The 26,703-nt window shown below is 40.5% G+C and overlaps 1 protein-coding gene across 3 annotated transcripts in view; it reads left to right on the top strand.

The window, feature by feature from the left end:
- PRKCA (protein kinase C alpha) overlaps positions 1-26,703 on the top strand; it is a 158,076-nt gene that overhangs the window by 37,507 nt on the left and 93,866 nt on the right. For all 3 annotated transcript variants that reach the window (XM_068151135.1, XM_068151134.1, XM_068151133.1), the window contains exon 3: positions 26,222-26,304. In XM_068151135.1, coding sequence (XP_068007236.1) covers positions 26,222-26,304 — 83 coding nt within the window. The remainder of the gene's footprint in view (positions 1-26,221; positions 26,305-26,703) is intronic.

Below are 26,703 nucleotides of genomic sequence, written 5' to 3'. Positions count from 1 at the left end.
GGTTGGGCTAGATGACCTTTGGAGGTCTCTTCCAACCCAAACCATTCTATGATTCTAGGCCATTACATCATTAGAATGAGGTAATTTTGTGTTGTGACTTTCTGGCTGTGTGTCAAGCTGTTTTCACAGTTAAATACAAGAAATGAAAATATTGCAAGGAAGCTGCAAATAAAAGATACTTAGTTACAATATTCATTATTGAGTGGGAAAAAAGGAGATTTAAAAAGTGTTTGAAATTCTTTTTTGAAGGGAAAGTGAGTATGAGACATTTGCTATAGAAACTTAGGAAATCATTATTTCCCAAGAGTGAGGGTGCTGGGAGAAGGATGGAGTTGTATAAGAAATGAGTGTAAAAGGCAAATCCAGTCAGATAAATAGCAAAAGTAAGTTTTAAAAGTAATGAAGGTCAGCCTTGTAATTAAATCTGGGAATGGAGAAGACATTCAGCTGCTCATGAGCTGACTCTTCTGAAGAACTTAGTTTTCAGATACTGCTCATATTATATTGTCCCATATATGACTGATTGCATTAAGCAGCGTTGTGCTTGTTAAACAGGAGAAACGGAGAACATTTCCTGCACAGACTCATGTAGCACAAATGTGGGTATTTTTATGGAGCCAGAATTTGGAAACAGTTTTCTCATCTATGTAGGGTGCAGAAACTGGCAATTTTTTCTCCTCCCTTTCCCCTCCCTCCTTTTCCTGGCTGTGTCTTTTCTTTTCAGTTTCAGACTTGATAAGCTAAATGAAAAGTGGTGAGTTGCATTGTTTCCAGACTGTGCAGAGGCAGAAATATAAAATGCTTAGCTCTGTCTCTGTGTTCTTTAGCTTGCTGCAGAGTTTTTAAAGGCTTTTTACAAGAAAAATCCAAATTTAAACTTCTAAACTGACCTCAGAGCAAAGTCACTGAGTAATTGTAATAGAGTTCCTTGTCTGCATCTCTACAGGAGATAGTTTCTAAGTTCCAGTCTCAAAAGGACTGAACACTGTTGGCAGACGAATTAGTGCTGTAGTTACATTTTGTTTTTATTTTAAGTAATCTATCTAGGCAGGGTCAGGAGTGTTATTTGCAATGACCTTTCAGCCTTGCTTTTCGGTGCCAGATGACTAAACATGGCTGTTGCCACAATGTACAGTGTGGCATGGCTCTTCTGAATGCTAGAAGAGGAGGAGGAGAAGATATTTGCCTATCTCTTTTAATTGATTTCCTCTCTCCTTCTCCAACAAGCTGTCAGATTTGAATGTTTGCCCCAGTTTTCTTTGTCATCTGTAGAGATAGTGGGTTGGTTGTTCAAAGCTGGCAAGAATCAGTAGATATCCTGCCAGGAAGGAGAATTCAGATGCCATAGATGTCTTAAGAGTATTGGGGGAAGCAGTGGGATTCATGCAGTGAGTTGCATTTATAGAGCTCTCAATACCAAAGCACCTGAACACTGGAGTACATATTTTCCCATGTGGAACTCCTCACAGTATTATTATTGCTGAGTTTTGAGCCCTTGGTTCTGTAGCTCTTCTTCAGTTTAGGTTCTGTAGTTCATTGACTTCGATTTTTAGCTATCATCTAGTAATGATTGAAATAAATTCCCTTACCATTTGAAGAGGCTCATTTTATATGACCTCAGTCCTGGTGTTTTTGCACAAAAGAACAGATTGGAGTTAGAGGAGTAATGGGAGTCCATACAAAGTATGCAAGATCGGCTCGGTGCTCATTCCTATTTGCTCCTGCTACCTTGGAAACAAAGGATGGCATGACAACAAAAGCAACTCAGGAAGAAAGGTTAAAGCCTCACAAACATTCAAATGCATTGTTGTGGGGGAAACTAACTCTTTCAGAAGAGTTTCAAGTTTTAGCATAGGCAAGCAATGTCTTTTGGAACCTTATCTTTGCTTGAAATCAAGACTGATAAGTGAAAGATACAAAAGTGTCTTTTTATTGGAACAACACTTTACAAATGTTACAGTTTTAAGAACAAAATAAAAAATGTCTCAGATCTGTCTGCAGCTAAAAATGATTTTTAGTCTGAGCCATTCAAAATTTTAGAAGTTTTTTTTGGCCAGAAGTTTCCTAAAGATAAGCCAGGAATGCTTCTCGTGTGGATGGAGTTTAATGGAGGGACCATAACAAGTTGGATTTGGGTGTGCAGCAATACTCATAGAGAGGTTGCTATAACTTATTTAGCCCTGCAGTGGACTGTAGCATGGCCTGGTGAGCAGTGAGTGTGCTACCACATGCCTCATGCAACATCTCATGAAAGAGTCTGCAAGTTGTCTGGATCCTTCTGGTCCTTTTTCTCTGACCTGACAGATCCTGAAGACAACAGCCCTCTCCATGAGCAACACCATTAATACCCTTCTAAGTGTGTTATTGTAAAAAATATTACTGTATTTATTTACATTGCTGCCTATTTTTTCTTCTTTTCTGATGTCTATTCTGCAGTTGCCTCTGTGTCGTGGTTTCTCTGATATAACCCAGTTTAGCCAAGATGAGGATGTGAAGGCAAATGTCAAAGCGTGTCAAAACCAGTGTGCTTGAGCTCACATTCTGAGTTAGTAGCAACATTCTAGGTTTTCAGACCAGCATATTTCTAAGCATATCTTTTCATCTTTGTTCACATTTAGAGGCTGGAACTGGATGACCTTTAAGGTCCCTTCCAACCCAACCAATTCTATAAGAAGTTAAAACTTATGTAGGTGTAAGTTCTGAAATTTATTAATAGAATGTTTTGCAGTTTAGTTGAGTCATGGAAAGGCTGTGCCAAAAGAAAAAAAAAGGAGTGAAAGAAGGTATTTATTTTGTTGAATAAACACTTCTGGTCTAGCTTGAAGGTCTCTCTGTTCATGCCAAGGCAGTAGTAAGGTGAATAAATAGTGTTTGCTTCCCTTTTCAGTCCATCTTCAAGAAGGGCTTTTCTTATTTGGTTAGACTCTTTCAGTTCAGTCACCTAGCAACTTCTAAGGGCCTTTGATTCAAACATTAATCTCTAAATGCAAAACCAGTAAGAAAACAAGGCTCCTCAGAAAAGCTAAACTAAGAACTGAGGCTTGGAGGTAGCTGCTACAGCTCAGTTACAAGCCACCAGAGCTATAATTTAATTCTTAAACACAGGTTTCCAATAAGGACAACAAATACTAAGATTTTTAAAGACATTACTGTGCCATTAAATGTAGTTTTGGGAAGCATGCAGATGTAATAATATTGCATCTCTCCAAGTGTCCACTTTTTTCCCTAGATTAAAGTAATCTGATCCTAGAAATACATGTTTAAACTTCTGAAGTCCAAGATAGAAAAAACTTTCCAGCAAGAACTTAAATATTTGTACTGTCTCCTGCATTTTCAGGAGGAGTTGCATTTATTTGATCCCAATTTTAACAACTACTCTTTGTACCCAAACAAGCATTTCTGCAGCTGTCAGAAAGAAATTTGCCTTTCTTGCTGCACAGGAGTGAAATAATATAATTCTCTAGATAACAAAATGTATTATTAGTTTTAGCAGACCTCAGCCTCTATTTAGAGGAATGTATGAGGAGGAAAGAGCCAACATAGAATGCAGAAAGTTAAAGGAAACAAATGTGAGAACTACTATGCTACATAGGATCTATCTTGGAACTGTCCCATGCTGCATTCTACCAGTAATAGCTAATTAAAAAGATTAGACATGAGCACCACTTGGATAGTATGGTCAATAATGATTTTTAAACCACAGTAAATGTGTTTGTCCTGTCCCTTTGTCCATGTTTCAGAACACCTGAATGTTACTTCCCTAAAGCCCAAGCATAATAGGAAAGAGCAGTTGAAACTTTGAAAGTGAGGCAAAATTTGACTTAATTCCTCCAGTTTGCTTCAAGGCACTGCTCATGTAAGGAACTTGCAGTGCAAGAAGGTTTTGTCTTCCGTGGTTGTACCTGTCCCGGCAACTTTGGCACATTGTGCTGAAGTGGTGATGAAATTGGCTGATCCTGCTGGAATCTGTCTGCGCTGCTCAGCAGAAATGGCCAGTGCTTGAAATGCTTCTCTGTTGTTTTAAAATTAAACTCTCATTGCTAGTCTTCTGCACTGGAATAAGTGTTTAAAATATATGTTGGTGGTTTGTTGGTTTTTTTTTTCCCCCTCCTACTGCTGATGCTGCAAACTGTCACAGTTTGGAGAGATGACAGCTCCTCACCTAACAACTTGCTTATGTTTTAGAAATGCCTTATTAACATCCTCTGGAAAGTGATTACTTTGTGACCAGGAATGAGAAAATGCTTAAAATGTCCTTCAGTAAAACTTGTAATGATTTTCTGTGTTCCCTATGAGTTGCTGGTAGGTTTTTACCTATCAGTGAAGGGGGAGAAATCTCAAAAGCCATTTCAGCCTGTCCCCCCTCCCATTACTGAGCAAGATCACACCACAAAATTCCTATTGCTGTTTTTGATCACTTTGCAATTCCTTCTTTGCATAGAGGAGTACTGAGACATTTAGACATTTCATATTTGTGATGTTATTTCATTAGAAATGATGTTTAGAACGAGTTTATTACTGGAAAATAGAGAGTACCGTGCTTAGGATACTATGAAATGTTCATTTAGCAATTTATAAAGGAAATTAGAGGCTACTTAAAGGGGATGAAATGAGTCACTCATATCAGCATAGTTAACGAGCAAAATTCCCCATGCATTTGCATGCATTTCTTCACGGTGCTTACCATTGAATTGTTCTGTTCATACTTTCAAATACGTATTTTAGGATACAATTTTATCAGACCTAAACCAAGAATCCCTTGGAAGCTTCTTTATTGTGTGGCACCTAGAATCTGGCTGTAACATTTGCTGCTTGCAAGCTTCCTGCCACCTGACATTTAACTGAAGTGGATGAAAATTCCACGTGTGGATAGATCTGAGGCAGGATACAGCTGTCACCAGAAGTCTTTATTGAACTGTGTTGCGTGACAAGATTGAGCCTGGTGCATTAAAATGATACACATCAACTGCTTCCCAAACAACAGGGAAATCTTCTTGTGGATTATTTACAGACTTTCGGTTGCTTAATAGTTTTTTTTTTTTTTCCTTTTTCCTGAATCATTCTTAAGGCTGAATTATTCCAGCAGAAAATTAAGTTCAGAGTTTATCCTAACAGTTTCAGGATTCGGTTTCAGAAGCCAGATGCTGTCCAACAAATTACCCAAGCAGTACAAGATATAATCTCAGATACAGAACCTTCCCTGGTCTAATCCTTCTGTGAATACTGATATGAAAGGAGCTGCGATCAGCCACACCAAGAAAGGATTTGCTGCCTTAGCATTGAGAACGTGGTAATGGAAAAGATACAAACACAAAGAGACGAAGGATTGCAGTCATCATATTTTTCCAGGAAATTACTTCAACTTGTGTGAAAGAATATTATTCATCTTGGGGTTTGGGTGAAGGGAAATATACAGCTATATATTCTCCAGTAAAAGTCTTTAACAGCCTGTCAAAGGCCATGAATGAAACATTCATACTTTCAATGAACATGTTGTCCCTGAAGACAGTCATGTTTTGAGCAGAATAAAAATAGTAATTGAAAGAATGGAAAAGAGTATGAAGTGTATCAAGTAAAGGAACAAAAATTTCATTTTACAAGGCATGATTTATTTCAAGTTGTTATGACACAGTTTTGTTGCATTTCCTCTGTGTGTGTGTGCTAGGATGGGCCCATAAAGTCCTAACATGCCATCACTGCATCAAAGGGCTGAAGAGTATTTTAGCAGCAAAGTCTCTCTGCTCACAAGGAAAGCAGAAAGGGAGAAGAGTTACTGCTGTGAATGTCTGCACCGTCAAATGAGATGAGACATCTGTCCACCCTGGAGGAGAACAGGGTGTTTCTTCCCTGTTTTGCCCAGACATTGCAATGGTAATGCAGATGCCTCAGTTTAATCTGGAAACCTGGGAGACTTCTGGAAAAACAGTCTTCAATTATTGTTTCTCTTGAGCATTACACAGAGACTGGAATAAAGGAGGTCAGCTTTACAAACTGATGATCTCTTTTGTATAAAACCCTATGACCCCAACTGGAAATTCCGCAGAGATAGAAGTATCCTGTAAGTGACCCCTGCTGTACAGGTTGAATTTATACCTCTTTATTACGTTCATGATACAAATGATACATTAGTAGTTTAAATGATTAAAACAAAATTTTCATTAGCAGGAAGTAATCAGTGAAATGCATCCTTGCTTAAATCTGCTAAATCTACTAATACTTTTGGCTTTTAGTGCTTACTGACGCAGCAGTGTGTGTTTGAGGTAGTGTGCAGTCCAAAAGCTTCTTAGGCTCTTTTAATCTTAAAATCACGAGATGATGACTCTGCCCAGTGTGGTGTTTCATTTGAGGGACAGGGGACAACAAATGAAGGCCTAGCATGTGAACACAGTTTTATCACCTTGAGATTAAACTGCTTTACCAGTTAATCTACAAATTGCATTGTTAATCTGCGGAGAGGCTGGCGACACCTAAGCCTTTCACAAGCCAGACAAAAAGAAAATGCCTTCTTTCTCTACTTGAAAAATTATAATAGCAGAAGCTATACCGCAACCTCTGGCTGGATTTTATTTTCATCTTGTCATTTCTCTTGAAGGCATGCTGGGAGAGTGCAGAGTGGTTTGTAAACAGGGAGGTTTTGCAGGCAATTTGTGAAGATGTACACATCTGAAAACAATGAAACTTTCTCAGAACCTGCAAATGTTAAATGCCGATGAAAGCATACAGAGAAATTAGAATCATAGGATCATAGAATTGGTAGGGGTGGAAGGGACCTCAAGGATCATCTAGTTCCAACCCTACTGCCATGAGCAGGGACACCTCACACTAGATCAGGTTGCTCACAGCCACCACCAGCCTGGCCTTAAAATCCTCCAGGGATGAGGCTTCTACCACCTCCCTGGGCAACCTGTTCAGTGTCTCACCACCCTCATGGGGAAGAATTTCTTCCTAACATCCAATCTGAATCTACCCATTTCTAGTTTTTCTCCATTCCCCGTAGTCCTATCCCTACCTGACACCCTAAAAAGTCCCTCCCCAGCTTTCTTGTAGGCCCCCTTCAGATACTGTAAATTGAACTTCTTACCTTATTCTTTCTAACTCACTACCTTCTAACTCTCACTACCTTGGAAACAAACAACATTTGAATGGGCAGAGGTTTCCTGTGGATCATAAAAAATCTGTGATAAGTGCTCCACATAACTTAGTCTCAGAGAACATGAAGTATAGCTGTTTTTCATTCAATTCAGTTAGTTCAGTTAGAAAACTAAATGACAAAGGTTGCAGCCAGGAAAAGATGGAGTATATTTTCCCCATCAGCTAGAAAAGAGGCAATTAAGACATTTTCTGGGTCAATGAATGAGTCTAGACACACTAATAGCCACTGGGGAATTTGTATCTTTCTTCCAGCTTGCATAATATGTCCAGCAATTGGTCCAAAAAGGAAAGGAATGAACTGAAAACGATGAAAGTCAGTGTGTTCTATTTATAGGGGACTTTATCCTCACACACACACTGCTTGGTCCTAAATGAGCTTTCTGCTGTGATTTCTGTGTGTGGAGTGAGACATAAAAGTTGACATGCTCAAATGCCAAAGCACTCACCATGTAGGAGAGCAGCACTTAGACACCAGAATGAAGATAAACCAGTTTTTAACCTGAAATCCCTAGGAAAGAAATCTTCAGTAAGTGTCCAACTAATGGAAACAAGAAGGCAGGAGGCAATGCATTAGTTCTCCTTTGGTCACACTAGCAGAGGGAATTCTCATTATTTGATGCAGTGTGCTCAGACCAACGAGCAAGATGCATCAGCTCCAGCCAAGCAGCAGTGGCTGGCTCTAAGCACAACCCATACCTGAATTATCCTATTAATTTAAACTTTGTTTTACTTTAGCCAACATACAGCATGAGCTGCATACAGTTGCATTTAAATGCCAACATTGTAAATTTTTAACTGAGAGATGCCTTGAATCCCTTGATGGCCCACGGAGAGAAATGGGCTCTCCTCAGATGTGATTAATCTCATCCTAAAGCACTTTTTTAAGAGTAGTATCCATCTTTTCTAATGGGGACCTTTCCACATTGTGCCTGCAGTTTACATCATGGTATGATAAAGCTTTTCTTTTAAAAGTGCCTGCTTCCCTGCACTGATTATAAAGCAATGAACTCAGACAGCTGTGATCTCTGTAGATGTCTAAACACGTGGGTGAGATAAATCCTACTGGCTTCCAGTACCTGAAGGGATCCTACAGGAAGGCTGCAGAGGGACTTTTCATAAGGGTGTCTGGCAGTAGGATGAGGGGGAGTGGTTTGAAGCTGATGGAGAGTAGGTTTAGAATGAATCTTAGGAAGAAGTTCTTCAGTACAAGGGTGGTGAGATTCTGGAATAGGCTGCCCAGGAAGGCTGTGGCTGCCTCCTCCCTGGGGGGGGGTGGTGTTCAAGGCCAGGTTGGACGAGGCCTTGAGCAGCCAAGTCTAGTTGAGGTGTGTCTGTGCCCATGCTGGGAAGGTTGGAGTAGATAATCTTTAAAGGTCCCTTCCAAGCCGTTCTGTGATTCTGTATTAATCTAGAAATCTCAAACAACTTTCTCTCCAGTGTAGCTTGCTGAACACTAAAGCTTCAGTCAGGAGTAAGGATAACAGTTTTATATAGAAAGAAAAGTCAGCTGTACACCAGGAGAGAAACCAAGTCATGGGTTGCTCAGCAAAAGTGAAGACCTGGATTTATGTTTTAACAGTAGCGTCCATTAACGTAACAGGGCAGGAGAGCTCTGCTGGCTTCATGCTTGGAGCACGCATGTATTAACACGGATGCAAGCACTATGCAAAGGAGGCCATAATCTGAACAGAAATGCTTTTTTCTCTTAAAGCAAAACAGACTTTATTGTAAATTCCTCCCTAACAGAATAATAACCATGTACAGTATTACTGGAAGTAGAATTTAAATGGACAAAGTATGCCTGAGAGGGAAGTTGTTCCCTGAAAAGCCTGAAAGCCTTCTGAGTATTCTGAGGTTTTAATAATTCCTGTATCAAATTGAATAACTACCCTGAAGAAGGAATAATTTTCCACATTAAAAAGATGACATGAGGTTTCATTTTTTTCCTCCTTTTACCATAGGCCATCTTTAAAACCATTTAACAAAGCTTCACATTCAAGATACTAAAGTGAAGAGGCCAACATAAAGCATGGCAACCAATGTGTGTTGTACAAAAGCTCCTGAAAAGAAGCTGAAATGCACCTCCCTGTAAATCAGAACAGCATGTGCCAGCTGACCAAAACACCAGAAGTACCATAGAAGTTCTTCACATTTTGATTTCATCTTACTCCAAGAAATGGAGCTGGTTAATGCAAGCCAGAGTGTTACAAAGTTGAACTTTTGCTTGTGGTGGTGTTTGTTCTTGACAATTTGTATTGGTTTCTAAGTTCCAGTCTAACCCTGCCCTCCCTCAGCTTCAAACCATTCCCCCTGTCCTGTTGCTAGACACCCTTATGAAAAGTCCCTCAGCAGCCTTCCTGTAGGATTCCTTCAGGTATTGGAAGGCAGCTCTAAAGTCCACACAGAATCTTCTCTAGGCTGAACAACCACAGCTCCCTCAGCCTATCTTCATAGCAGAGGTTCTCCAGCCCTTTGTGGCACTCCTCTGGACTCGCCCCAACAGCACTGTGTCCTTCTTATGATGGGGATACCAGAACTGCGTGCAGTATTGAAGGTGGGGTCTCCCAAGAGCAAAGCAAAGGGGAAGAATCTGCTCTCTTGAGCAGCTGGTCACACTCCTCTTGATGCAGCCTAGGCTATGATTTGCCTTCTGGGCTGCAGCCTCTTCTTTTTGCCTTTCTAGACAGTTCAGTGGTTCACTGTCTCTTTTGAAGTGGGCAAAACCACAGCAGGCCACATGTTATTTCAGAGTACTGGTAGTCTGATCAATATTCTTCCCTATTCCTTCTGTTGAACTTGCTTTGTCAAATCTGTCAATAGCGTCATGAAATGAATCTACTGATGCAGCAGGGTTTGACAGTATCTGAAAGGCAATCCATCTTTCCATCAGGAGTTGGGGAAGAGCAACTTTTTGATGCAGCTTTTCAGTCTAGAGGGCAACTCTGAAGTCCATGCAATGGTGGGTAGCAGCCATGTTCTCATCTGCTTTGAAGTGAAGAATATGTGCCATGTTCTGCAGAAGGTGTTTCCTCACTGTACCAAAAATGATGGATGTGCCTTGGATTGAAGGTTTATTTTCTGCAACTCCTGTGGCAGTTTCCAGGTGTTACAAATCTTGTCAGAAAAATGGCTTATTTCTTTGTCTTATTCATGATAGCAGAAGTGGAATGATGGAAGAAGTAAAGGAAAGCTGAATAACAAATTCAGGCAGAATTCCATAGTAATGTGATATGTTCTTATTAGATTAAAGTATTAAGGATGGGGGGGAAAGGGGCTTGGAGATTTGCATATTCCTTTAATGGGTTATTTTGAGCTTCCATTGAAGCAGATACACTTTTAGCAGATTGACTTAAATGCCAGTTGGGTAATAGAGCAAGAAGAAAAGCCATAATCTTTTTCTTTACAGCAAAGAGTCGTTTAAAGCTGAAATATGACTAATTACTGCAACTGAACTTGTGAAACCCCTCGCATTTGTTAGACTTACTGCCTTAATGCCTCTGTGAATGGATGCAAAATCCAGACTGAAGAAAAAGCCCTTTTAACACAAATATGGCCTTTTGTTTCCCCTCACAAGCAAATAAAAATGCATGAAAAATCAGTTTACGTGATATAGCAGTCAGTTAAAAGTAGTTTACCAATATTTTGGTGACTTGTCCACCAAAGCTTAAAGCAATTTAAACAGTAGCTTTGGAGAAAAAAAAAAAATCTGGTTTACAAATATACAAAAGTTTGGTGATGAGATTCTATTAACTGTGAATTTCTGATTAGAGCAATACCTGGTATTGCTAGTGGTGGTAGTAGTACTGTTAGCCAGAAGTATGTCCCAGAAAAAATCTTAACCCCCTCCTAATTCGACAGTTGCACTGGAGGGCACAACAAGGAAGGAAACAAATATAAAGGCGCTGAAATAAAGAAACCAGGGCTCTGTCCTCAGCTGCTTCAGTGCATTTTGTCAGCACTGCACATTTTTAAAAGAACAGAACACATTTTTTCTGTTCTTTTATTTCTTTTTTTTATTTTTCTTACTCATCTTCGATTTGTTCCAAGTTCTGAGTCACTTTCATGAATCCGTTTCTAATGAGTTTTACCCAGTCGCTGAGTTTCAGGACAAGTAGATCCATTGGCTTTTCAGCTGCAGAAATTCTCCCCAGTTACATCTAATGGAACTCAGGCAGCCTCTGTATTTCTTTCCCAGAATGTAGCAATTCCTATTTCAAAGCACAATTTTCACCTTTAGAAGTATATAATGTTTAAATAATGGAATAGCAGATCCCTGGGGACATGGGACAAAACCTGAGGCAGGAGCTTTCCTGTCTGATCTCTGTTATGAAGATGCTCAGCCCTTCTTGGTGGAGACAAGACAAGAAAGGTGGTGGTCTTCATCTCTGGAGATATTTAAAACTTTCCTGGATGTGTTCCTGTGTGACCTTCTCTAGGTGAATCTGCATTGGCAAGGGGGCTGGACTGCATGATCTCCAGAGGTCCCTTCCGACCCCTACCATTGTGTGATGCCTGTGGTGCTGTTCCACAATGCAGGTGTGTGCTCCCACTTGGAAGTGGTCTGGTCATACCCTGGAGCCATGGTTGCCTTGTAAATTGTCTGCACACCGTTTCTTGTGCAGTAATTTGTGGTTGTTGCTGCACCAGCTTGTAAGCAGCAGTGATATGCCAAGGAGGGGGTCCATAAGTACCCTTAAGCCCACTTAGCTGAGTGTGCTGTCAAGGGTCTGCTCCAGGACAGGGATAAGCAGCTGGGGAGTGGGGCAAGTGCTAGGAATATTTAAGCAGTGATGCTTATATGCTTGTGTGAAGCAGACATGAAACTACAGACTAATGTTCCTTTCTTCAGAGAAGAACTGGGCAGGCTGAGGTTGTTCAGCTTATTTTCTGCCCATCAAACACAAGCAGCCTGTGTCACAGGAGAATTCTTGCTGTGTTGAAACTGTAAACTTTAGTAACTGCAGGTGTGCCCTCCAATTTGAAGGGATGTTTTTTTACCTAGACTAGTGAAGGAACCAGTTTTCCCAAGAAACTTTCTATGGGAAGACTTTAGCTGGAGTGTTTTGTGACCTCTTCACATTCTCTCCCTTTCTGCTGGCCATGTGCCCAAGACACACTTTAGTCCCATTTTAACGTTCTGCACTGAATTGCTGAATGACATGCTTGCAAATTAACCATGGCAGCTTTAAAACAAACTTCCTGCCACATTGAAAATTCATGTTGCATCCAGATATTAATGGAAGCCTGATTTCTCATATCCTGGTTTGTTGTTGTTGTTGTGTGATACTGTTCTGTATGTGGGATGCACGTTATGCAAACTTGGGAGCCTGGAAGTGGCTCTGCATTTATTACACCACTTCAACATAATTCTTGTAGAATTCATCTGTTTGCATTCCTGTTGGAATCTCCTGGAATTTGTTATTTTCCATCCACTTCTGTAAGAGTTTCACGTGGTTTGCAGAAAGAATATGCAGCTTGAGATAAATGGCTTGCTTTCCTACAGTTTTACTGCCTTCGTTTGCTCCATTTGTGAAGGATTTAAGAACCCTGCAGCGCGCAGCATTAAGAGGCAGAAAATGACTGAAAATAAAAAGTATTTTTGGCTGAAATAATGGAGTATTCCCAATCAGAAATATTAAACAGCATTTAAGAAGTGTGGGGGGAGATGTAATGAATGAGATGCATTGTAGAAAAGGGCATTTTTCAGATTATTGATTATAAGGAACTACATCCAAATCTTGCAAAGGAAAAGGTGTTTGGGTAGGGTTTTGTGGGTTTTTAAATCTTGCTCCAAACTAGCTGTGCAATAGTCTTTGTTATGAATCTGAGGCCTAAGGAGGAACATTGCAAGTACAGACACTGATCCATTAGAACTTGAACACCTAACAAGCAATTTTGAATGTCTGAAGTAAGGGGCTTGGGGAACTAAGAGATGCTTAAGTATAGATGGCAACTTGGGTAACTATCTATATAAGGTGTCTTGCCATAGACTTTCTGGGTCATGTAATCTGCTCAATAAACCTTGAGGGTTTGTCATCTCTTCTCAGTTTTCATCATAAGTGCTTTAATTTCAGTGTTTCTCTAACTTGGCTCATGGAAACTACTCAGCAGTGCTGTCTGCGTGTGTTCCTTTGCCACAGTTGTATGTATTTTCTTGCCTTCATGGCTATGCACTTGCATGTGTGAACACATGTAGTTTCATTGTGATGCTAGTGTGGTTTGGAAATGTGGGACCTGCCTGAACCAACTGCTCTGCTCTACTGCCTGGTAGAGTGCAGATCTGTTCATGCGTTATGTGTCTAGTGACTAACTGCTCCCAGATGTCATTTTGAGGCTGGATGCCAGACTGAGTGTCTGTTTTCTGTTGGTTGGGATTTTTTCTTCCCCTCATACCTGATTCACTGGAACACTAGAAGTTAAGCAGAGAGTCCCATGACAGTTATATTACTGATCTACACTTAATTCTTCTTGGGCAGTTTTTATTTATAGAATCATAGAATGGTTTGGTTTAAAAGGGACCTGAAAGATCATCTAGTTCCAATCCCCCTGCCATGGACAGGGACACTTCCTTCTAGATCAGGTTGCACAAGACCACGTCCAGCTTGGCTTTGAACACTTCTCAGCTAGGAGCCTCCACAGCTTCTCTGGACAACCTGTTCCACTGCCTCACCACCCTCACAGGTGTGCTAGGTTAAGTCCAGCCCAGGAGGGGTGGGCTGAAAAGAAACTAGCCTCAGGTGTGCAAAGAAACCTGACCCAGGTGGGCAGAGAGAGCTGCTTCCAGGAGGTGGGGTCCCTGGGTCAAAGTTTATTCCCTTCCCACTTTCTGTCCACAACCCTATTTAAGGGGGGTGATTTCTTATCTCCTTCTCTTTGCTTTCCTTGGCTCTCTGATGCCCTGCTGCTGTGAGCTGTTAAGCACATGTTGGGGCCTGTTCAGGGAGCTGCATCTAAAGAGAATTCATCTTATACTCAGATAATCCTTTGTCAGCTGCATCTGGTTTTGTATGTATTTTTATTTAAGCCTTTTCCTTACATCTTTGGAACCTTCCTTTTACTCAAATGCCTTTTATGTTTTGTTAAACTGACCTTTTTACTTCCAAACTGATGCAAGGCTGTTCTTTCTTAGTTTTACCTCTCTCCTTCTCCAACCTGATTTGCTTTTCCTACTGGGAAAAGAGGAGAGGGGAGGCAACCGAAATCTGTTCCGTTGGGTTTTGGGCTCTGGGAAAAGCTTAAATCATAACAACAAAGAAGAATGTCTTCCTAATGCTTCACTTTTGGACTGCAGAGCATTTTGCATGTTCTACAATGAGTAGGAATGAGTTGCAGCCTCTTCTTTCTAGTTTTAGTTGGGTTTGTCATGACTTCCTGAGTTCTTTATTGCTGCTTGAAAATTCTTGGCTTGTTCTAAGCAGTGTTCTCAGCTAACATATCACTGACATTTCATGCCTTATTTTTTACTTCCACTAATATATTGCTTTTAAGTAAATATATGGGGTAGGAGCTGGTGTTTACCTTTCCATATCACGAGATGACTACTCATTCTATCTGACAAAGTAAAAAATACTGTTTAGATTGCTGCTTCAGTGAGCCAGGAAAAACTGCACAAATATGTCATGACTGTACAGTGGAAAATGCTTATATACTGTTTTCATAGCCAAGGTTCTATATGACTTAACAGAAAAGCTGTTATGCTTTCTAAGGCATCAGAACTCAAATGTAGGCATTTTGAGAAAAAAGATCAAATTCTGGGACTGTTGAATACTATGGTTTGAATCTTGTTCAGCATAGAATCATAGAAGGGTTTGGGTTGGCAGACACCTCCAAAGGTCATCTAGTCCAAGCCCCCTGCAGTCATCAGGGACAGATTAGGTTGCTCAGGGCATTGTCAAGCTGACCTTGAATATGTCCAAAGATGGGCCTTCAACTACCCCCCTGGACAGCCTGTTCCACTACCCTCATGGTAAAAAACTTGTTCCTAAATCCAATATAAATCTCTTTTTCTCTAATTTCAAACAATTGCCCCACATCCTTGTCACTGCAGGCTGTTGGAAGCAGTCTCTCTGCAGCCTTCTTGGAGGCCCCCTTCAGGTCCTGGAAGGCCATCTAGACAAACTGGAGAAATCTCCTTGGCTTTCTGACTTAATCATGGAAGATGGATTGAGTTGTAACTTTCTTACAGATTGTTATTGCATGGCTGCTTTATCAAGTGTAAATCTAACATAAATCCAGGCTGCTTTGGTGGTCTTGTAACTCTGTTTTTGTGCTCGGTGAACTTTCATATTCTGTGTATTGAGCTGTCCCAGGGAACAGGTCCAGCTAAAACCTAACCTTGCCAAAAAAATTTGACTGCGTAAATGTTAAGGCATGGAAGCGAGCAGACAGGGCCACTGGTTTTGACAGCAATGTGCCATACATCAAATGGAAGTGGTCACTTAACCATGACTGAAGAAATCATCTCTGTGTCTGCTCTGTGTGCTGAGGTAGTCTTGTTTCCCTGGGAGTGCCATTGCTGGCAAAGCACTGGGAACCAAGATGTATAAGCTAAGAAGGGCTTCACTGAATGCCTACTGCTAATGAATTAGCACAGTGATGACACCGATTCATTCAATTTTCCTGAGTGCATGCTTTAAGAATACCTTCAACTTTAAAACCTACAGGTGCACATCCCACTGATGGACTTGATGATCTCAAAGGTCTTTTCCAACCTGTTTAATTCTGTGATGCTAAACCGTTTGCCTGCCTGCAAATCTCCCATCTCAGCTCCTTCTTTGTTTCAAAATTTGCTTTGTTGAAACGTTTTACTGCAAATGTAAGCAAACTCATTCAGAATTAAATGCCAGGTTCCCATAGTTCCATCTTCTGTTTGTATGTGCTACCTACCTCTGAGCCCACAGGTATTTCCTAGAAATGCCACTTGTGCTGCGTGGAATGAATTACTGCTAACTCCTGTCATTCACTCAACCGTGTAATTTTGATAGCAGCCAAACCTATGGAATTAATCTGCTTGTTAGGAGAAAATAATGAACCTTTCACACATATGGGGGGGAAATCAAAGGATGAATTTTCTTCATTCTGTAGTTGGTTTCTTTGTGTTTGTTGTCTGATGTGTTGTCTAACATTGGCAATAGATATCTGGCTGTGTTTGATTTAATACAGAGGGAAGGGGTTTCTGTTCTGGTGCATGTTGGGTTTCTTCCTGAGAGCTAGCAGTTACTTTGGGGTGAAACTGTTTTCACTGACTGATGAGAGGAGGAAAGTGATATTGCAGTTTCTAGCAGATGACCCTTTAATAAGATGGATGTAATTGGATAGGACTTGAAATAAATATTGGGCATCTGCTGGGCATCATAAAAATAATGAAGAGAAACAGCAACAGAAGAAAATTAACAAAACCTCTTCAATTTCTTGATTTAATACTCCTATTGAAACAGAGTGGATGGGTAAGATTAAAAACCCCAGCCTGAACCCTTTGAGGAAGGTATCTAAAGTGATTAAGGTTTTATTAGTATCCCTCATGTCCAAAAGAAGCTGAACTTTCTCTTCATCCTCTGTATCCTTTGAAAATCTCAGCAATATCTTCTGAACCTTTATGTTTTAAAATGTTCTTTGCTCTTCAAGCCACACCTGAAAGAGCAGAGGATAATTATTGCCATTAAAAACAAGCAGGAAAAAAAATCTGTGTTTTTATGGAGTGGAACTTCTGGAGGCCTCAGGGCAGGGAGGCAAGAGGCTGCTGGCTCTTTGAGCATGAAGTTGTAGTCATCCAAAAACATGGGGAGAGAAGGAGGTTCATTACCATAGTCCAACATGAGCTGCTGTTGTGTGACACTTTCTTCTGGCATACATCTCCTCCCCTACTCATAGCCTTTCAAGGGTTTTTTTTTTGTGCCTTTGAGGCACAAAATTAATCCCTCTCATTTTTAATGCAGTTATTTTAGCAGATACCATATAGCAGGCTGCAGAACTGATTAACTGCATGCAAAAATGAGCTAATTGTTGCTGTTTCAAGCATGCTTAGATAGAAAGTTTAATCACTGTCATTAAGCAATGCAAGGTGATTTTTTTTTTTGTGACAAGATTTGGGAAGCTTTATAATTGTCTATTGATATGTTGAAAGAAAGTAGAAAGAGAAAATGAAATAGGCCTGAAGAGAAGCAAATGTGCCAGGGTTGGTGTTTGTGTCATAATTTTCTTTGTGCTTAGATTTTTGTGATTCCATACCAGGCATAAACATTAAACAGTGCTTAAATGTTCCTAGGACATTTGCTTTGTGGGTTTAAATCTTTCATCCTTTAAAATAAAGTGTTCTCCTTTTAAAACCAAATAAAGTCAATGTGAATGGTTTGAGTGTTTTGCTTTAATACATCTGAAGCCCCACTGAGCTACTCTGGAATCAAGATTATGTGAAAGTGAGCATCAAGGGATTCTGTTTTCTTTTTAGTGACTTTTACATATGCAAGGAAATGTAGAATTAAGTGATTATCCTGGTTGTATTAGCAACTGTGAGGTAATTCTCTTATCAGGATTGTGTCCAAACAGGTGTCACAGGAAGGTTATTCCTTGTAGTTCAGTACTTGGGATGTGGCTTCGTTCGTATTTCAGACAGTTTGTTCTGTGCCATCCTGGCCTCACTTCTTCCCATCTGAAGTAAAACAAACAGCCTTTTGGCAGGAACGGGATTAATGTGGGGATTGTGTTTACTGGCAAGTAAGGTTCATTAATTTTGTTAGTATGTTACAAAGTTTCTCAAACACAACCAAAAGCCTGGACTTAAATCCAAAATACCCTAAACTACTAAGCTGTTCAGCTCTTGGCATTCAGCTCTGGTATTTCCCTTGTTGTATTTGTGTCCATGCAAATCATACTCCAAGAGGGGAAATATTTTGGTTTACCGCCACCAGTAGCTTGATATCATTAAACTATGAAGTGTCGAGAAAAACAAGCTGTAACATTAGGGCTGAAATAGGCTTAACCACGAGGTTTTAAAGGAAATATTCTAGACTTAGAGCTGCATTTCATCAGTTCTCCATGCTCTGAGCTCAGATGGGATTCAGACACTGCTGGGGAGGGTGGGGCAGGCTGTGTTAAATTGACCGTGTGGGTGATTTAATGTGAGATGAAAGATTAAGAAATCACATAAGTCTTTCAGATGTTTGTCTTCAGTGCATTAGGCATCTCATGACTGAACAATAAAGTTTTCAGCTTGGTTGGCACTGAGGAGCAGCTATGCCCATGGCAGCTTGAAGAGCTGGGGCTTTGTCGAGCTGGTCCTGGGCTCAGTGGATGGAGGCAGGAGTGAAAGAGCATGGTGTGTGGTGGTGCCTGGCCTTGTAAGAACAAAGTTATTGTGACTGCTTCTTATTTTAGAGAAGGTTTACTCACTGAGGGCCTCATTCTTTTTTTCATGCTAGATGATGTGACTGGGATTCAGCAAGCCTCTTGTAGCACTGGTTGGGGCAGTTACCATGATTATCCAAAAGCTCTTTGCTTTCTGCTGGCATCGAGGATTCCAGCTGTATTAGGAGACAAAATAAGACCAAACAGCTGCATCCTGGAGATCAGATTCATCTTGTAAGCCATCGTTTCATGCACCCTTAATATGTGCACAGCCTGTGCTGCTTCGTCCTGCTCAGCCCTTCATTTCTACATTAGGTAGTGCATGAAACTGAAGGCAGCCTCTTTATCTATGACATCCGGTTTCTGCAATTTGGGTCACTGCTGAATTAGTTGAAAAAGCTGAAGAACTAATGTTCAGTCTTCACAAAACACGTCTGGAGGCTTTCATATTGTGTTAGTCCTTTAATTGAAGGAACTGCTCTGTTCCTTGATGATGTGCTTGTACACAGCTACAAAGCAGAGGATAGCAGGCACCCAGAGTGGCATTGTTGCTGGCCTATGACATGTTAAGATGAGCAGATTTTTAAACTAAAGCAAAATCAAACTGCAGAAATGGGGAGGGGGGGAAATCTGTGATTGTGGCTCATCCCTTTCTGCTGTTACAATTTCTTGCACCAGCGATTCCAGCACTGCTTTCCCCAGATGACTCCTGGGTTATTATTAATTTATAAAATGGGACACCTCAAAGGAGGAAGATGAATGTCTTTGTGAAATTTTATCAGGGACTTCACATGGAAACGGTGATCATTGTCTTTTAGAAAGTTCATAATTAACAAGTGCCTTGAAATAGTGTTGAATATTTGATGTTGCATCCATACTTCCCTATTTTGAAACACTTTCTCGATTTTACAGATGTGCTGGGGGGGAAACCAACATCTTTTCCCTGTGATGGGAGGCAGAAAAAATAAATCTGATGTAGTAGGTGTCTGAATATAGCATCCAGACAAATCTGAATGTGTTGTGTGAGATGTTTCGCTAAATCCAAATGGTTTTAAAATGTGTTATCAAACATAGCTGCAGGTACAGAGTTAGAATTTTATCCCACAGTACTAGCAGGTCTGCCAAAGTTGTTTGGCTCAATGGAAATGTCTGCATTCTCTGCCAGGCATGCAGTCTGTATTTGCACACTGTTGTAGATCTTGCAAAACCAGCTTACCGGCGACATCCATCTGGTTTATGCTTAGTGTAAAGGAGTTAATGACCTGAGTAGTTAAGGCTGTCCAGAGGATCCCTGTAATCCTTTCACACAAGTAAGATATTGTTGCAGTTAACCACTACTTTCTCTTTAAGTTTTTTAAAAATACATAGTAGAGTTCTTATTTCTGTCCTCCCCTGGCTTTAGCTTAATTGGAACCTGACAAAATTGAAAAAGGAAATCTCTGCAGCAAGGTCAACTGTATGAACCTGAGGGATACGCAAGCCAATTACTGGCTGGTGGACCTGGAGCCTAGAAATAGGACTCAGCGCTAATTTATCAATATTGCTTTTGTGTACTCCCTCTACTTTGACTTCTGGGGAGTGTTTTTATGGCACTTTGTGAAGGCAGTTTGAGTTTTGCAGAAACTGCGATGAGAATTAAAGACAATCCATGAAGCAAGCAGTGGCCAGCACTACGCAGATTAGCACTGCAAAGGTGCTGCGTGACCTTGCGGTGTTACCAAAGAGCTTTAAGAAGCTTAGTAACAGGTTCAGGTGATGGGGAGAGACACTGGGTTTCTTACTGCCTATGTTAACCCTGGAACAGGTTTCACATCACTGGGCTGTAGGCTGTGAGAAAAGTGCTGTAAATGCCAAGCAGAATGGCTGCATATAGCAGTTGTAAGCGTTAGCCTGGGTGCTCTCTTGAGATAGCACTCTCGTCAAGATGGGGTGAGACACTGCCAGAGAAACTAGCTGGTGTGTCATAAGTTGTATGTGTTGGGAAAAGTAATGGCATTTGCAAATATTCCCTGTGGATTCGGTATAATATTCAAAGGTAGCTCTACTTCTAACTTGGGTTTGGTTTATCAGCCTTGTTTATATATATACATACATAAAATACATAATATAAAAGGATTGTTCATTATTTTGTTACAAGTTATAATGATAATATATTCAGAAAAGGAGAAAGTATTCCTAACTCCCATTTTTTAATCATTCCTCTTCTTGGGCTGGAAATATTCCCTGTTCCTGAATTAAATCTCTTCCTAGTAAATTACTTTAAACAGTCCTGCTTATTTAACAACTGTAGTTGGTATTGAAATGATTTGTCTGTTTCAGAGGAGAACCCTATTTGTGTTTAATGTAATTGCTGTATTTAATCTTACAATGAGCTAATGCATGCCATGTGACAAATTCATTCATTGCTTGGTGTCATGCAGAAAGCACAAGTCAGCTGGTAATATGGGTCCCTTGGGGAAAGTCTGTGGCTTCACTGAACATGCAAAGCACGTGAAACAGCAACATAAAAATTACACAGTGCTCCAAGCTACTGTAGAGGCCTTTAAAGTCCTGTAGCACACTTTGAGAGTGATGCAGAGAGTGATTTCGTGCTCATTGTACTGCTGTTGTAACTCCTTCGTCCAGCTGAGAATCAATTCTTGTTCAAAACCCAGCAACAAACCCCAAAAGCAGAAACCCAACAGCACAGAGTTGTTTCTCTGTTGCTGCCAGTCAGACTTCTTCTACCACTTCCTTTGGAAGGATCAATGCTTGAAACCTGGGAACAAATTCCGTAGACAAGAATATATGTTAGTGGTGGGCAGCTAATTGTGTCCTAATAGCTGAGCCATGGCTTTGAAGTGTGTTTAGAAGAGAGGATCAGACCTGATTTTTATGGTGTGAGATGGGAGAGCAGTCTGGGCCATTACAAAAATTAATCAGAAGTGCCTTGAGAAACCCTCACTGAGTCTCTACAGGTGACAACAGGCAGTTCAGTTAGACTCTTGGAAATGCATTTTCACTCCACCCTTTAGCTTTGCAGCTTAATTTGTTTCACTAAATAAATAAACACCATGGTGTAGCAGAGCTTTCTTGGCTATTGGAAAGGCTAACCCAGCCTGGGATATTTCCTTCCAAAACTGGGAGTATGAAGGTGGTTGTTTTTTTTTTTAAGTATCTCTCTGAGTTTTCTAATAATTCCTGTAAAATACTGTAAAGTTGTTGTTGTTGTGGTTTTTTTTTCTCCTTGATAATTTTGCCCCTAGTTCAGTGATAGGGGCAATGGCTTCAAACTAGCAAAGAGTAGATTTTAGATGGGATGTTAGGAACAAGTTCTCTACCATGAGGGTAATGGAACACTGGAACAGGTTGCCCAGGAGGTAGTTGAGGCCCCATCCCTGGAGATATTCAAGGTGAGGCTCAACAGGGCTCTGGGCAACCTGATCTAGTTGAGGATGTCCCTGCTGGCTGCAGGGGGCATTCAACTAGATGACCTTAGGGGATCCCTTCCAACCCAGACCATTCTGTGGAATGCTTGTGATTCACTCTTCAGACATATGGCTAAATGATGTGACTGGAGCTTAACAATGGCTTTTCTCCTTTTTAGATCAGCTAATAGAGAAGATTGGTTCTGTTATTCACTGTTATAATGTTTTATTTCTGTCTCATCAGTCTGTGTCATATAGGAAGGCTGCTAGTAACAGGGAGTTTATCAGATTGTTCTCACCCAGCAATCTATCATGATAACCTTCGCCTATCACATCGTTTAGAAAACAGTTTGACAGTGCCTTCTAACTCTTAAGTGACTGATGACAATATCTATATATTAACAACAATGTGTTCTCTTCAGCATTGTGCACTGACAGAAGTGTTGGACAGAATGAATTGCCCTCTGTTATGTATCATAAATCCCACCAATCGTGTAGTGCATCTTCTGCTTGTTTGCTGAGAGGATGCATGGAGTGCTCCTCACCACATTCCTCCTTGTTTTCTTGTATTCATTTAGCATTTTTCTGCTCTCTGCAGCACTGCTGGGAGGATGGAGGGTGAGGGAGCAGCCTGCTAGATGCAGCATGCCAGCACAGAACTAGCAGTTAGTCTGGTTTTGCTACACAAGACCTGTTTTGTTCTCTCCCTTCCTCCCTGTGCCTTCCCCGCACCCCATGCCCAGGCTGCTCAAGAGAATGTTTGTCTCTAGCAAGACCAGAGCTGGAAAAGATAGGAGCTCACAACCATATTATAAATTCCACAGATCAAAATCACCCTGTCAAAACATGAAAATACCTCAATAATTTTCTTTTTAATTTTAACTGTCAGCCTCGAGACACCACTTGCTCTTGAGCTACTATGCATAACGTGTGCCAGCTCGTGTCTGCTTCCACCCTTGTTAAAATGTAAAGCAACAAATTCCCTGGCAGCCTCTGCCAGGCAGCGTAATAGAACTTTCATTACAAGAAGGTGGTGAACATAATGTGACTTCTCAACAGCTGCAATAAGTGATGTGAAGCTATTAACAGCTTTTCAAAACAAGCAACAAGCTAGAGGTTATTTTTTTTCAGCCCTGCTCCTAAAAAAAGGCAGCTTCATTTAAGCAGGAAACACTTCGTTTGCACTTACCTGAACCAAACAAATTTTTACATGAGTTCTCCAACTCTGAAGGGCTTTGTGACATTAAGGAAATTTTAATGCTGAAATCCACTCAAAGAGCTGGATTTCAGATGGAAAATTTGGATGTTAAGTGTTGTGTGTGGAAATGGTTGCTGCTAACAAGAGATTTTTAGTTCACCCTCATCCCTTTTCCCTTTAGATTTCTGATTCCATGGGAGCTGCCTATTCTGTTGCCTATTCCATTGTTTATTTTTATGTCAAACTATTTGGTTCTCACTGGAGTGTTTTCAAAAAGCGAGAAAGGTCTGATGCTTTGGAATTGCTTACTAAAGAACCGAGTTCTCTGGAGATAGATAACCTAATACAAACGAGAAATGAAGGAGAAGGACTTGAGTCTGTCCCCACCGAGGTGCACACAACAGTCAGTCTGTTAGAAGACTGAACAGGAGGTTTAAAAAAAGTTCAGTGGTCAACACTGATAACTGAAGCCTTAAGTGACAGTTTTTGAGGTGTATCTTAAACACCAAAAGGACAAGTTAGCTTGCTTTGGCAGCTGGAGTGTGATAAGCATCACTTTCATGGAAGTTAGTAGCTGAAGTCCATAACCATAGAATGAGGCTGTAGCCAAGAGTGGCACTTTTTCCCTACGTATTTATCTCAGCACTTCAGCTATATCATATTCAAAACAAGGTTGACATTGTCTCTAGTTGAATCAATTCTTCAACAGGTTATGGGAGGCTGTCAGCTCAGAGATATGATGTGACCACAGTATTTCATAAATACTGCCCAAAATAGCCACCCCAGTGTGCAGGGTTTGTATAATGTACACTCTTGCTGCATGAAGGTGGAACTGGAGGAACCTGAGATGCAACTTTGAAAAGCAAGCTCCCTTCTATTTTTCCAAAGCTATTTCTCAGCTCTCTTGCATAGATTATAATGTTTGTATTTTGTAACTGTATGATCACTGCCTACAAAAGTGAGAGTTGGAGCCATTCAGTCTGGAGAAGAGAAGGCTCAAGGAGACCTTATTGTTGCCTTCCAGTATCTTAAGGGGGCTGCATGAAAGCTGGGGAGGAACTTCTTAGGGTGTCAGGTAGTGATAGGATTAGGGGGAATGGAGCAAAACTAGAAATGGGTAGATGCAGATTGGATGTTAGGAAGAAGCTTTTACTCAGGAGGGTGGTGAGACACAAGAACAGGTTGCCCAGGGAGGTGGTAGAAACCTCATCCCTGGAGGATTTTAAGACCAGGCTGGATGTAGCTCTGAGCAATCTGACCTAGTGTGAGGTGTCCCTGCCCCTGTCAGGGAGGTTAGAACTAGATGATCCTTGAGGTCCCTTCTAACCCTGACAATTCTTAGATTCTATAAAAGTAATTAGTTAACTTTTTTGTTTTCTGAAGCATGCAACAAGATTATTTTTTGTGCGTGTGATTTATTCCTGCAAACATAAATCGGGCTATTGTCTTCCAGAGTGGAAGGGTTGGAATGAGAAATACAATTTGGAAGTGAAATATTTTTCAGCTGCAAGTAGCATTAATAGTAATTGCCACTTAGTGAACTTTCAGTTGGTAGAAACAAAACCATCAAAATGATAATTGTAGGATTCGTTGGGATTTAGATTGATTAGCAAACCAGACAAACCAAGTGGGCAGCCAGAACTCTGGCTCACAAGAAATCAGCAGAGCTTATCTGGAATCAGTGGAGCAAAGCCTGGTTTATTCCATGAGCCTGAAGAATAAACATATGTCATGTCAGAAATAGAACAGTTAGAAACAATCACTGCATGGGATGATGATGAAAAAGAGCTGGAGAAAGATAGAAGGATGATTAGAATTCCTTAAAGCCAGACAGCTGACTTAAGGATGTAAATGAGACCAGCCTGGCATTATGGTGGAATCATCATTGTGTGAAGCTCTTGATAAATGTCTTTGTCAGCTCTCTTCATTAGGTGAAAGAAATTCACATACATTGCAAATGGGAAAGAGAGCTGTAAAGATGCCTCGTGAAATGAGCTGTTTTGGTTTTTTTTAATGAGATAATTTAATTTGATTTCCTCTGAACTTGAGGAAATGAAGTGTTTACCAGCTGCCAATCAACTGAAATCTCTCTTCTTCTTTGGAATTGTCCTTTGAAATGGTTTATTTTTCTCTATTGGAAAGGGAAAATATCAAGTCTTCAGGGAGTTTATTATCTGTAAAGAAATTGTGAATTACTTTAGAATAGTTCCATTATGATCTCTCAACTCATTGCTTGATGGTGTGGGCTTTATTTTAAGATTTTTCACAATCTCAAATCTTAATTCTTCTGCTTTGTTAAACGTTGGCCAATTTTGAAATATCTGAACTGAGCTTAAGCCTATGGAAGGACCTGTAGTGAGGGTGAAAAGCTAAAATACCTCCTTCCCAAAGCAAGCACACTCAACCATGCTGTTCTCTTTGCATGCACTGGGCGGACATGTGTGACCTATGCTCTGTGCCAGCCTATAGCCTCAGTCTTAGGACATAATTAAATTAAAAGAAGCTTTCCTTATCTCAGAAAAGGTTCTTTCAGGCCATTCATAAATTTTAGATGGGACTCAGCTCGTAATTTTCTTTTCCCATTATCTCCTGCCATTCTGTGAGAGGAGAACACTTTGTTCTCTACAACAATCTTTACTCGGAGCTTTGGTTTCTTACAGAAGCAATTAACTAGTAAAGACCTTGGCTCTTTATAGGCAGCTTCACCAAGGTATGCAGGTTGAACAAATTCCCTACCCAAGGATGGGTTTTATTCCAGCTTGGCATTCCCCATTTGTGCCTTCTGCTCTTGCCTGAACACACATTGACAGCTCCAGTTAGAGATACAAATTTAGATTCAGGGAATGTGGCTTGATAGAATTGTTCATTCCACAGTATATTTTAACATTATGGGCTGTCTTGGACATTAAAACGTTATCATTGAGTAGAAGTTTGATTACAAAGGTGCAGGCTTATCTACTCTGTAATGCTATTGTTGATGTCTGCCTTTATTTGCCATTCTTTCATTGACTTACAGGGAAAGATTTGACTGTAAGTTTTATTTCCTCTGTTACTATTTTTGCTACAACACAACCCCCCCAGCTCTGTGCCACTCTAACTGCTGGTTTCCCTTTTCTTCTAGTTTGCTGTTTTGTGGTCCATAAGAGGTGCCATGAGTTTGTTACCTTCTCTTGTCCCGGGGCTGACAAGGGACCCGACACTGATGTAAGTATAAGTACTTCACATTTAACGTTTTGCTTTTAGACCTAATCTTACGCTATTGTTACTGTCTAGCTGTGAGAATGAATTACAAACAGTATTTGTAGGCTCTTTATGAGAGGTAATTGTGGTCTGAGTGGGTTTTAGCAGTTCTGAAGTGGATACCTTTGGACTGTAAGATCTATTTCTGGTAAAAAAAAATAACAATGAATGTGTGATTGAGAGCAATATCCCACAGAATGTGACAACCCTGAGTTGTTTGTCCAAGCATGAAGTCAGAGTTTTACTTTTTGTTTGCTTTATGCTGGATGTGGTTTATATTAACAGTTCCCAGGAAAAGCTGAGGCTTTTTTGTAGCCATCTTATCTCAAGGTATATCTTCAGAGTTCATTCTGCTCCTTGTTC

This window comes from Melanerpes formicivorus, unplaced genomic scaffold, assembly GCF_026170545.1.
Source record: "Melanerpes formicivorus ecotype bairdi unplaced genomic scaffold, bMelFor1.0.p_v2 SCAF_21, whole genome shotgun sequence".
Taxonomy (NCBI): domain Eukaryota; kingdom Metazoa; phylum Chordata; class Aves; order Piciformes; family Picidae; genus Melanerpes; species Melanerpes formicivorus.
The sequence above is the reverse complement of the archived record's forward strand: the minus strand, read 5'-3'. Positions and strand labels throughout refer to the sequence as shown.